This window comes from Equus caballus, chromosome 16 (assembly GCF_041296265.1).
Source record: "Equus caballus isolate H_3958 breed thoroughbred chromosome 16, TB-T2T, whole genome shotgun sequence".
Taxonomy (NCBI): Eukaryota; Metazoa; Chordata; class Mammalia; order Perissodactyla; family Equidae; genus Equus; species Equus caballus.
Window position 1 is genome coordinate 50,088,875 of NC_091699.1, and position 13,288 is coordinate 50,102,162.

General features: G+C 54.6%; 1 protein-coding gene across 1 annotated transcript; it reads right to left on the reverse strand.

Moving 5' to 3' along the window:
• Positions 1–1,789: 1,789 nt before the first annotated feature.
• On the reverse strand, positions 1,790–3,969 carry ECATH-3 (myeloid cathelicidin 3). Its single transcript, NM_001081930.2, has 4 exons — positions 3,772–3,969; positions 3,022–3,129; positions 2,799–2,870; positions 1,790–2,197 (listed from the first exon to the last, which is right to left on the reverse strand). Exons 1-4 carry the CDS (start codon positions 3,967–3,969, stop codon positions 2,063–2,065), a joined length of 513 nt encoding a protein of 170 aa, NP_001075399.1. The 3' UTR covers positions 1,790–2,062.
• Positions 3,970–13,288: the final 9,319 nt, after the last annotated feature.

The window sequence follows — 13,288 nt, forward strand, 5'->3', positions numbered from 1 at the left end:
AAGGTATCATAGTTGAACAGCAGGCACCTTTGCCAGCAAATCACTTTAGAGGGCACTGACAAGGCCTGCAGACCTCCCTGCCAGTGGCCAGGTACACTCCTTGATGAGGGGCTGAGATGGAAAAAATGTAAGCATCCATCCCTTTCTGGCATCAGTGGTCAAATATGCATGTTGACGGCCTGGTACCTGGCAAGGGACACCTGGCTAACATCCATGTATGATATCAAAGGACAATGCAGGGCTGGGGAATAGGAGGGTTGTCATGGTAGCAGGATGGGCAATTGTGGAAGGAAATTTGAAATGGATGTGATTGGCACAGGCCCATATCAGCCTGACAAGTGATTCCTCTCTCAGTTTGGGCAGAAAAGTGACAGCTGTGAGGGCTGATTCGTAGCATTTGCCAATTTCCACGGTGTAAATACTCCACCATCACTGGATTTCAAACTACCAAGAGTTTAACAACCAGCTCGAAAAAGTCTTGAAACTTAGCAGTTAGCTCTGGGAAGCCAGTATCCTCTGGCGCTGACACAACACCGCCCCCTGGGTTCGTGATGACAAAGAGTGAGAAGCATCTTAGGTTTCTTGAACCTGCCTGAAATCAGCTGCACCTGTTCACCAAGAATAAGCAAGCACAACAGACAACAGAGTAAACAGGACGTGAGTCCTGCCCTCTGTCCCTCTCAGAGAGGGGTGTCTGCGTCCTACTTTAGGTTGACCCAGCAGCAGCCCTCAGACAAAGATTCAAGTGGAAGTAGTTAGTTGGGAGGCAATCACAGAAAGCACCAGCAGGAGCGTGGAGAAGTGAGACAGGGCAGGAACAGAGGTCAGAAGGGGACGTGTTCACGGACAGCTCGTTGCTGTGGGCAACAGGGGCATGACCCAGCTGGGGACCTCTGGGAGGTGTAACACATCTTGGAGTGGGTCCACCCCAGGAGTGAGGAAGGGAAGATATTTTCTCACCAACTCTGACCTATCGTTGGTTGAGGCTGCTCCCTGGAGTACCAACTCCCCAGTACTTCCAGTCTGTCCCACTGCAAAGAGCCACAGGTGCTTCAGGTCAGCTAACGATGGTGAGTGGGCAGGACATGGGCAGTGTCTGAAATGCACAGTGTGACGGAGATGTGACCTGTGTATCACTCTGCATGTGTCTCCTTGCCAGAGCTCCTCACCCAACTGAGCAGGATTCTTATTTTTAATGGTACAAAATTTGTGTACCATTCGATCCTACACAAGAGCCCACAACTTAGATCTGCTACCCAGCTAAAGAAACAGTAATCTTTCTCAACGCCAGAGGAAAAGCCAGGTGTGGTGGGCAGTTCAAATTTTCAGGGGGAATTGGAACTTTGCGGGCTCTGTACCAGCAGGCTGACCTTAGAACCCAGTCAGCCAGGAAAGTGCTCGGCATGTCTGTGAGTGTGTAACAGAATGCCTGGCCGCACCCTCCACTGCCACCTCCATGTGAGCAGGACCAGCTCCGTAGCATCCCCACCTCCCCTGCACACACAGTGGATCTCAAGTCCCACTGGGTGTTCAAGAGGAGGGTGGGAGGTACGTGAAGGACATGGAGTGGGACCCTGAGAATGGAGACGCTCTCGTGGACTCTTGGCCCTGCCGCCTCACCCCATGTCCTCCTGGATGGAACAGCTGCCCCATCCATCTCTGTTTTCTGCATGCACACACACACACACACACACACATATAAACTCAGGACTTCCCAGAGTTAAGGACTCGGTTGGCCGTGTTAATTGGGAGAAGGCAAGACAGATGAAATGGAAGCCTGGAGGAAATTGCTCTCACAAGAATTTATTTATTTATTTATTTATTTATTTATTTATTTGAGGAAGATTAGCCCTGAGCTAACATCTGTGCCCATCTTCCTCTACCTTATATGTGGAACACCTGCCACAGCATGGCTTGCCAAGTGAGCCGTGTCCTCACCCGGGATCAGAACCAGTGAACCCCGGGCTGCCAAAGCGGAACAGGAAAACTTTGCTGCGCCACTGGGCTGGCCCCAAGAATTCATTTTTCAGTATCCTGAAGCCTGAGCCAGGGCAAGCAGACCCTAGGATGCTAGAAGGAGCTTAGGTCGAGTAATAATCCTGATACCATGACGAGTTGCTTCACTCTTGTCACGAATCATCTGCTGATGTCTCTGGATAAGGCTACCCACGCTGTGAAATCTTTTGACACGCTGGGGCTGTGAACCAGGAGGAAACAGGCTCCTTGTGGGGGCTGGACCCAGGTCAAGACGAGACCCTTCCCCACCAAGACACCCCTCTTCTTGGGATACCTCAGGAGACTTGGCACCCCAGTTCACCCTCTGGCTCTGATCTTAGAAGCATCTGAATGAAGCCCTACGCACACAAACAGTTGAGGACTCTGAAGCCTGGAGAGGATAAGGGGCTTCCCAGGGTCACACAGCCCATCCAGCAAAGTGGGACAGGAGCATGGGCTGAAAGCTCATTACTCTAAGTCCGTGGCTTCAAACGTCAGCAGGAGTCAGAATCCCTGGGTGGCTTGTTAAAATACAAATTGTGGGGCTCAGCCCCAGAGTCTGCTTCAGTAGGTCTGGTGGGGCCTGAGAATCTGCATTTGTGACAAGCTCTCAGGCAAGGACCACATTTTGAGAACTGCTAATTTAAGGAATTGCAGAGCCAGTCCTGAGACCTGGGGCTCAGGTGGAGGGAGGAGCCCAGGGTAGGAGGGGCTTTCTCTGATGGGGCAGTGGGTATTTGGTCCATAGGATGTTCCACGCATCACCTCCCCATCAGGACCTACAACCCAGATTGGCCACTCACCTCATCACAGCTGGCGTCGAAGTAGTCCTTGACTGGGTCCAGGATGACTGTCCCCACACACTGTTTCACCAGCTGCGAAGGGCAGGCTCCAGGTCACACTGGAAGCCCTGTGCTGTAACCTCCCAGTCTCACCCCAGTGGCTGGAAATGTTTCCCACAGGCCTCATGTTCAGCTCCTTGGGAGGGATCTGCCAGCATCCTTTTCCCCTAGGCTCCAACCTTACCCCATTCTCCTTGAAGTCACACTGCTCTGGTGTCTGCTTCATTATCCTGGGGCACACAGTTTCCTTCACCATGAAGCTCACAGGTTTTGGGGTATCAGAGTCCTTGTCCTGGTTAGGGGAGAAAATGGGGTGGCCAGGCTCAGGCATATGCTTGCCATCTCCGTCTGTTTCCTAGCCTGCCTTCCACCAAAACAGTTGCCTTTCAACAGCCCCTACTGTGTGCCCGGCGCTGGGCTTGGTGCTGGGGTACAGAGAGGAGGAGGAAGGACACATCCCTTCCCTCAGCAAGCAAACAGAGAGGCGGAGAGGACCTCAGATCAGCTGTGATGAGGAACATGCCCCTCTGAGGGGGCTGAGGGAAATCAGAGTCGTCCTGGAGAAAAGGACATTGTTACTGGAACCTCACAGATTAGTAGAGCCCTTCCCTGTGAGGGAGACAAAGGAGTCCAGAGCAGACATAAAGCAGAGAAGCCACAGCCTGGCTTCAAAGACCCCTCGTGTCCCTGGAACTCCCAGAAGTCCCTGAAGCCTGAATGTGGTTGTGAGTGGGGGGACCTCTTCCCACAGTAGAGATCTAAGGCAGCAAGCTCTCATGCTGAGAGGGGACGCAGCTCTGGGAAGGTTTCCTGAGATGTGGGACCACACTTAAAGGGAGAAGTGCCTTCCTGACAGGAGGGACAGCCTGAGCAAAGGGAGAGACAGTGTGGCCAGAGCAGACCTTCCCTCCCCACTGCCCCCTCCCAGGCTCACTCCCTTGGGCAGCGGGTCCAGCTCCAGGAGGCGGTAGAGATTCTCATCTGAGGACCGCTGGTTGAGGCCATCCACGGCACGGAGCACGGCCTCCTTGTAGCTGAGGGCCTGAGTGGTGGCCGGAGGGATCACCAGGCCCAGTAGAAGTAGCAACGGTGACCATCTACCCAGGCAACGGGTGTTCCTCTGGGTCTCCATGGTCCCCAACTCTGTCTCCTCCCAGCCTACAAGATCCTCCTGTATGTGCAGCCTGGGGCTGATGCAAAGGCAGAACCAGGAGGCTTCTGACCCACCCCATCACTGGCAGCCTGCCAGGATGAGGCCTGGGTTTCCCTCAGCCCTTGCTGTTGCCTCATCGGGCTTCCTGGACAGTAGGCAAGATATATCTTATGTGTAAGTGAAGAAATGTTTCCTCCATCTCTGTGACAAGGTCTTGGCCTCTCCTGGGCCACGCTGGGGAGTGTCACAGTCAGGGTTGCTTAAGAGGGTTCAGTCCTCCATGAGAGGAAGGGAGCCAGGCACGTATCCTATATCCTTCTCCCCTCCCCACCAGGGCCTCCTCAGAAACCAGGTTATTACTGTGTATACACCACTAAATGTCCACCTCTAGGCACTGCAGGGCACCCAGCAGGCACCCAGTTCATAGCTGATGAATGAATAACAGTAACCCCCCTCCTCTGGAGCCTCACCCACCCAGCCAGTTCCAAGGGAGACTTTCAAGGCCACACCATCCCGTTCTCTGGACCCAGCCCTCAGCTAGTTCAGGGGTTTGGGACCATCTGTCTCCTCTCCTGGATTCTTGACCACTGCTTTTCTCAGTCTAAAAATATCCCAGCCCCTACCAGATGTGGCCTATTGTCCTGGCCCCTCCTCAACCCAGCCTGAGGAAGGGTCATCTACACTCGTTGACCCACTTCTTCACTCTCTCACACTCAAGGCCTCTGCAGGCTGCTCTGCCCTCACTGGACCCTGTGGCCACTCTCAAGCCTTGTCTTTACCTATGCAGGTTCTAGTGACACTCTCTCCTCCTCAAACTGTCCCCTGCCCCAGTCTCCTGATGCCACTCTCCTGGGTTCCCTCCTGCCTCCCTGGTGGCTCCTGCTCCGTCTCCTCCAAGGACACTCCCCTTGATGAGGAGAGCTGCAGACTCGCATCCCAGGCTGCTTCTCCTCCCAGTCCTCGCATCTCCCTGGGACCCCAGTTATCGTGATCAGACCTCTCCTGCTCTGTGCCTCTGAGTTCAAGTCCCCCATGAATACCCATGGCTGTCCCCATGGGGCCCCCTGGCCTGCTGTGCTGCTGGGTGCTGCTGCATGGGCCCTGAGCTCACAGCCTGGGGAGCACCCACCTGCTCCTACTTCCTCCTGGGGACTCACCCCCTGACCTCCCCCAGCGCCCCTGCCCTGGTTCCTACCACCATCTTCTCTCCTCTGAAGTGCGGACACTGCCTCCAGACTCCACGTTTCCAGGTTCCAGGACCCCCAGACCACAGTCACTCTCCACGCCATTGTCCAGGGGCTCCTCCAAACAGCTGATTTGGCCATTTCACTCCCTGCCTTCAGGAGCCCACACTGCCTGGGCCTGGTCTCAGAGCCTGGATGTTACTGCTCCCCATTGCCCTCACCCAGACCCTGCTCATCCCAGGCGCCAGGCTGCCACACACCCCAACCCTCAGCCTCCTCTGAGCCTCCTGCTCTTTCCCCCACCTCTGCACCTGATCCCTCGCTTGGCATGCCTTCCAGCCTGTGAAGACTCCCCTGACCTCCCACCAGACACAGCAACCTCCTTCTTTGCTCCCACAGCCTCCACAGAGTCTCCTCTGATTTGACCCCAGCGACTCCCTGTCCAGTGCTCTGATTGAGACACCAAACTGGGGTGGCTGATGCTGGCAGGTGGAGAGAGCACAGCTGGGAGAGATGATGAGGCAAAGTGATAGAGGGGTCCAGGGACCATGAGGTAACATATAGTCCCAGCTCTCCTGTGGAATGGCTACGAGGCTGAGAGGCCTGGTGTGGCTCCTGGCTTCAGTTGGCCTGTGGGACTCTTGGGCACTTGCACGGGGATCCTTGGGAGACAGCAGCTAGAATAAAAATTGCTGGTTGCGCACTCAGCCTCGGGAGAAGGAAGGAGAAATGGGCTTCTGTGCATCCTGGTTTCACAGTCCAGGTATTGCCCCAGTGGCCTCTTGGTCAAGCAGAGCTTGCACATCAGGGACCTTCATAGCAGTTGGGAGGAGGGTCAACCCAGCTCTCCTGGCTCCCTCACTTTCTTTGTTAACTTCAGGGTCCCCAAGGAGCCAAACTGGGACATAAGTGGGTATCAATGTTAGTCCTTAGACTGTGGTGTGAGCCCGGTCCAGTCCCGCCTTCCTCTAGGTCAGATCCAGCACACTCAGAGATCCTGCCCGACTGGCTGAAGGGGACATTCCGCCTAGGCCAATACCAGACACTCCTCTCACTTGGAATCGGCCTGAGCCCAAGGGCTTCCACAGGTCCTCTGATGCAAGTCCGAAGTCTGGCTCCAGGGGCACTCATCTTCCTTCTCTGGGCCACAGCACAGGGTCCAGGCTTCCCAGGTTCCAGGAGTGAGCCCTGTCCCTGGCCGAGTACCTGTGAGTGGGTGTCCACCCCGTGAGGAGGGAGGTGGACTCAGACCCTCAGAACCCAGGGCTGCGCCTCTGCTGGGGAGGAAGGGGAGAGGCTCTCCCCAGCTTTCCATTCTCATGATGTCTCCTCCCATTAACAAGGTGATCAGAAGATTCCAGATCAGAAAGCAAAAAACAAAGAAGCTTTTGCACATGAGGCCTGGAGAGATGGGCCCTGTGTGGTCAAGGAACTTGGTCCACAGAGGCTGCTGAGGGCTCTGGGAGGCCTTCCATGGATGAACAGATGCTAGAGTTCCCTCCCTCATTCCAGAATCCCTCCTTCTCCTGAAACAGGACTGACCTTAGTCCCTTCTTTCCCTTCCCTCTCCAGCTCCCTGTGCAAAGTCCTGGAGCCTGAAGAGCCAATGGCTGCCTGGCTGAGGCACCCAACCCCTCAGGCCTGCTCGCCCCTCAGATGACCTTCGGCAGGATGGTCCGCTTGTCTGAAAGGGAGGACTATGCAGACAGCGTGGTCATCCTCTCAGGGAGCACCCTAGCCATCCTCAGCCTCTGTCTCTGTGTGCAAGCCACTGTCCCTCCCCGTGCCCAGAGTCCGTGGTCTGCACACCAAGAAGCCCAGGACTTGAGAGTTAAAGAACTCAGGCCTCTGCACCTGGCTGCCTGGGGTCCAGGCTCAGCCCTGCCGTGACCTGCTGTGTGGTCTTAGGCAATGTGTACACACTCTGTGTCTCAGTTTCTTCATCTTTAAAACAGGGATGATAACTACAGTGTCCAGTTCATATAACGGTTGGGAAGACCAAGCACAATGTGGTGTGGGCTCAGGATGTGTCAGTGCATTGTTGACGTGAGCTCCTGGGTTAAAACTTCAGAAGCAAACAGGAGCCAGGAGGTAGGGAACTTGAGTGACTCAGCAAGAGCTGCCCTCCCTCAGGACGTCAGAATCCTCTAAACTGAGGGCTTCACACAAGATGGTCCCCAAGGACACTTTGGACCCTTGGTTTATATTTTCAGGAGCAACCTGAAAGAAATGAGGCTCTAAGGAGGGGTCTTCAGGGGCAGTTTAAGACAAACACTTTATTACAGGATCTCCAACCCTAGTGCTGGGGGCCGGAGGGGAAGGCTCCCAAGGCCAACCACTGCTGGGATCTCCCTCCCCACCCTGGACAAGTGGACACGTAGGCCACACCCCATGAGCTCCTCCAGGGAGCAGAGGGAAGCAATCTGATGGAAGACAGACCAACAGGCTCACTGATCAGTTTTTCGTTCTTATTGGGCACGTTACTCAACCTGCCTGCGCCAACTCTGCCCTGAAGTGGGTCCCTGAGGTCTGCCGGGAGGGCTGTGAGGACTAGAGCAGCAATGAGTGTGCGGAAACACCTGACACGCAGCTCGTGCTCATGGACTACCTGAGCAGACAGCCCACCCCCACAGTGGACCCAGATGGACTTTCAACTCTGCAAAGCAGCTGAGCTAGGAGGTTCCCTGGCATGGTCCTGGAAGCACAGGTAGCTGAACCTGCCATTCAGGCAAGTTGCATCCCTTCCCAGAGCCATAGTTTTCTGGCATAATCTTGGAGACAGAAACCCCAACCCCATGGACAGCAGTGTAATGGAGTCAGCTGCATAGTCAGGGACAGATGTGCTGATGTCCTGTGTCATAGAGGGCACCAGCCACAGGGTCTGCCCAGACCCCACAGTTCCACTTTCTACCTTTCTTTCACCCGAAGTATTGGACCCCCAGGAGACTTGGAGAGGGCAGTCCCAAGCCCCATCCTTTACCAGCTGAGTCACTTTGAGCACATTGCTTTGCTTTTCCCAGCCTCATTGTCCTCATATGTAGGATGGGAATTACATGTCCGTCAGGGTTGGCACGGGGAGAAATGGGACAGCGAGTGAGAAAGGACATGTTCACCATCAAGTCCTGCACTCCCAGGGCATTTCCCTGAGAGAAGTCACGGTCAGGTCTCCTTGCTCTGGGATGTCTCAGGCCCAAGTGTCCCCCAACAGACACACGCACACTTGGGAGCTGTGCCCTGTCTCCCTGCCAACAACTCCGCCCACTGCCCCAGGCCCGGCCACATATCTGCTCAGGCGGACTTTCAGGAAGTCAGCCCAATGTCACCCCCGGCTGGCATCCTCTGTGATGCACCCTCCACCCAACACCAGGATGGGAGATGGCTCCCCAACCCCACCTTCTGTCTCAGGCTGGGTTCATATGTCAGGCTGGTCCCCAGGGTGGGACCACCTGTCTCCTCAGATAAGGGTCATGGAGGCCTGGGTGGCCCCCTCACATGGGGACTCCCCCACTCGTCCCTTCTTTCCAGCTTCCCAATGGCGGGACTATACCTCCCCTCAGGCCATGGGCTTCCCAAATGTGACAACATTGTCTGCCCCTCAGACAGGGGCTCCCAAGGACCAGACCCTGCGTTCCGTTCAGCCCTCAATCTCCAAAGGACCCTTTTATTTCTTGGCCCTCTCTCAGGACTGGGAACTTGGCTCTAGCTTCAGGGGGGTCCTGGTGGGTGTGGGTAGCAGCCAGCAGGTCCAGAGCCAGGTTCAGAAAACATTTCTCAAAAGAAGAACTACACAGCATGAGGTGGGGATGGGTAATTTCCTGCCAATATGCCTCTGTTTCCTGGAGTGATTCCCAAGAGGGGCCTGGGACATGATGTCCGGAGAGGTGGAGACTCTGTCCAACCATAAGGGGGAGACTTGGTTATAGACCAGATGTCAGCTCGCAGGGCCCATCTGTCCCTTCCAAGAGGGTGGGATGGGATATCAATTTGAAGCCTGTTGTTCTCCTGGGAAAGGCCAAGGCAGTTGTGGGCAGTCATACCCTGTCCTGTGTAGCAATAACCATCCAGGCCTGGGGCCCGTTGCATAATCCAGGTTTCCCATCCCCACACTTGCCGCAAAGAGGAAGATGAGACATTCAGCTTCCTGCCCTCACATCCCCTGCATCCCTCTTGCCCTTGCCCTGAGCTGTCCCCCGTTCCCAGCCTCTCCCCTTGTCAGTGATTCCTGAAGCCTGTGCCCCTCCACATTCTGTGCCTCCGGGTGCCCGGGGACCGTGCACCAGGCTACCCGCTGCTCCCTTCCTGCTCCGTGACCCCTGACCCACAGCACAGCACTCTGCCTCCTCCTTTGTCTCCCCCTGACCCCAGCCCCAACCAGCTTTCCTCTCACTGTTCCCTGCCCATCGGACTTAGTCATTTCTGCTCTAATGCAATTAGGCCCCTCTGTTGTCCAATACCGTAGCCACAAGCACAGGTGGCAATTTACATTTTAATCCAAATTAATTAAATGCAAATAAACTAAAAATCATTTCCTCAGTCAGCCTAGTCCCATTTCAAGTGCTCAGTAACCACATTGGCTGAACCCAGTCCAATCACAGCTCAGAGCTGGCCCGGGTCCTCCTTCCCCTGTACTCCCCTGCAGCAGGACCCCCAGAGGAGGCCAGGGCTGGGATGATGTCCCTCTCTGCACTCCGCCTCGACCCAGACCAGGCTTTCCCATGCCCCTCGATGTCCCAGGCCCCACCCTCCTTCCATTTTCTTATCACTGCCAGAGTAGGATACCAAGGGCTAGGTCACATCACTTGGGTTGTGTGTGGACCTGCAATTGGAACTTGCAGATATGCAGCCCTGAGGTGACAGTGAAGCTGTGGTGGCAATGCCACTCTGCTTCAGGTGTGACCAGTGCTGCCTCTACCTCACAAGAACTCAGAAGGAGGGTGGCAGAGGCCACAGCATGAGGGGAGGAATCTGGAAGCAGGGTGGACCTGAGATGGAAGAGAGAGCTCCAGGGCCAGGGGCACAGCCTGAGCAATGGCATAGAGGCCAGCAGGGCCAACAGGAGGAGACAGGAGGGGAGAGGGAGTGTTGGAAGCAGTGACAGAAGGGAGGGGACAATGGTCCCCAAGACACTCAGTGGGGGCCAGGGCAGGAAACTGAGGGCTTCTTGGATCCTGAGCAGGGCGGGGGATGTAGGTGGGTCAGAAGGTTGCACAGGGGGTACTCCCAAACTCCAGAGGAGCCTAGAACAGAACTGGCCCAGCTAGGACATCACTGAACACAAGGGCACCAGGGACCCTTGAAGAAAATCAACTGAAAGAAAAATCACTCAGACATCAATTTTCTAAATGACCCATTCCCACCATTGACTAAATTTACTAATTTGCCTAAAATGTGTATGATGTAATTATGTGGCCTAGAGGGAAGAGTGGAGTCACAGGGCCTGAGAGTGTTGGAGGAGCCAGGCCTCAAGGTTCCAGGGACCCCAAACCCTCCCAGTGTCCTCAGCCACCCCCTCTCTGTCTCACTCTTTCAGGCGATGTTCCCATGTCTGCTCAAATGGATTATAAAGAGAAACCAAAGCACATCTGGTAAAACTGCACAGAAATCTTCAAAATGTTCAAACTGTCTCCTATAAAGTAAACAGCTGTACATTTTATAAAATGTCTTAAGGCTCTCTTTGGTTCATTGGTACATTTGCTAGATAATGCAAATTGATCATTCTGAAAAATAGGGCAGTGTTCTTTTTTTTTTTTTAGGAAGATTAGCCCTGAGCTAATATCTGCAGCCAATCCTCCTCTTTTTGCTCAGGAAGACTGGCCCTGAGCTAACATCTGTGCCCATCTGCCTCTACTTTATAGGTGGGACGCCTACTACAGCACGGCTTGCCAAGCGGTGCCATGTCCACACCCGGGATCCGAACCTGCGATCCCCGGGCCGCTGAAGCGGAACGTGCAAACTTAACTGTTACACCACCAGGCCAGCCCCTAGAGCAGTGTTCCTAAAATATTAATGGGGCTAGCCCAGTGGTGCAGTGGTTAAGTGTGCACATTCCACTTCTCGGGGCCTGAGGTTCACTGGTTTGGATCCTAGATGCGGACATGGCACCGCTTGGCAAGCCATGCTGCAGTAGGCATCCCACGTATAAAGTAGAGGAAGATGGGCATGGATGTTAGCTCAGGGCCAGTCTTCCTCAGCAAAAAAAAAAAAGAGGAGGACTGGCAGTAGTTAGCTCAGAACTAATCTTCCTAAAAGAATTAAAAAATAAAATATTAAAATGAAGAAGCAACAGAAAATGACAATAAAATTAAAGGGACATGACATGAACAAAGATTTTCCTTTATAAAGAGCTAAAGTTTTTATTGTATAGCAAAGAATATGGGCACTGTCTATATTAAAAAGATAACTCTTTAAAAACAACAAACTCGTCAAACTCAGCATTCAGTCTCTTTAACACATCTGAGAAATGTCCTACCAAAATCATGTTCATGACACACACTGGGAATGAAGGGCCATTAAAACAAGATGTTGGTCCCTTTGGTAAATTAGGAGACTTAATCCTCACCATCAGACGGCTCCCATAGGGCCAGGGCTCAGGCAGGTCACGGGGATCCCTCCCTGCTCCCCAGACCCTGCCCTGCCCCATGGGACTCTGTCAGGCCCTTGGGTCTCACCCTGCTCCCTGGGGTCTCTGGCTGATTCCCAGGACCCTGCCTTCTCCACGGATCTCCCCTGCCTCCCCACACCCTCAGATGCAGGGCTCTGACCCTCCAGGCTGCTCAGCAGGAGACCCATTTGCACCTGGGCCTGGCTTCTCTGAGCCCAGCCCCCTTTGACCCTGAACGCCTGGTCTTGTGGCAGCAAACCTGGCAATGCAGGGCTGTCACCCAGTTAAAGGTCCTGGGTTCTCAGCCACAAGTGGAGCAGACTTTGGGGAGGGGTCTTGTGCTCTCTGTGCCAGTCTCTTCTATTAATTTCACAGAGGGAAACACTGTGGGTGGAGCCTGGGGCCCCGTGTGTCCTGCACCCTCACGGCCTCACCAGGGCCATGAGGTCTATGGAGTCTGGCCTCCTGAGTCCAAGGATGTGACCTGCGTGTGTGGTCACTAATGAAGCTGGCTCTGCTGCCACCCCACAGTCATGGCAGGAAGGGCTTCAAGGAGTTGCTTCAGGAGTTGCTCAGAGGGTGGAGATTTTAATGCCTGGGAGACACAGCATGTGCCGTGACTTTGATCTACAGGCTTGGTAAAGTCTTCTTTAAGAAACAAGAAGAGCTCTTTACACACACACAGGCGTGTGACAGTGCTGATCATGCAACTCCCCATTGCTCAGAAGGGATAACCAAGGCCCCGGAAAGCAAGGGAGAAGGCTGCTTAGCAGGGCCCTGGGTGTGGAAGGGGCAGTGCTCTTTCCACCGCCCACAGCACCCCAGCCATCCGACACTAGGGGGCCATCTGGAGCTTTATGACCTCCCCTCTGACCTCCTCTCCAGCCCCAGCACTCTCCAAGCCTGCACAGACACAGTGCAGCCCCGACACAACAGGCTGCTTTCTTTGGCTGGGACACCCTTCTCACACCCCTTGCCCAGCCTCCTGAACCTGCCAGACTCCTCTGCTCCTCAGGACAAGGCTCCCCTCCTCAGGAAAGCCCAGCCTGACTGTCCTCGCCCCTGATCTCTTGGGGCTCCCTGCACATAGTTCTCCTCCAGCGCTTCACCCCACAGTGGAGTCTCTGTGTGCGTCATGAGGGGTGTGAAAATGTTATGATGGAGACAGCGAGTACAGAAGTCCTCTTGGGGAATCTGGGAAATACTCAGTGAGTGATAATGGTGTCAGCAGGAGAGGAAACGGGACTTTGCTCCTGAGAGGGCAGGACAGAGAAGAATGGAAAGAAAGAAGGAAAAGTGAAGGTGCAGGTAAAAGAGGAGCAGGTCAGGGATGGGCAGGACCTCTGAGGTGCGGGAGCTAAGTCCTGAGATGGGCAAACTGGGCCTCGGACACTCTCCCTGTGCCCACTCCTAACTCAAGAAAGAAGACAGACCAGCCCAAGGGATGGGAGCACATGGTCTTGCAGAGTTTGGGGCAAGATTGTTTCACCACCTGGTCCCCAACCTGGGGCTC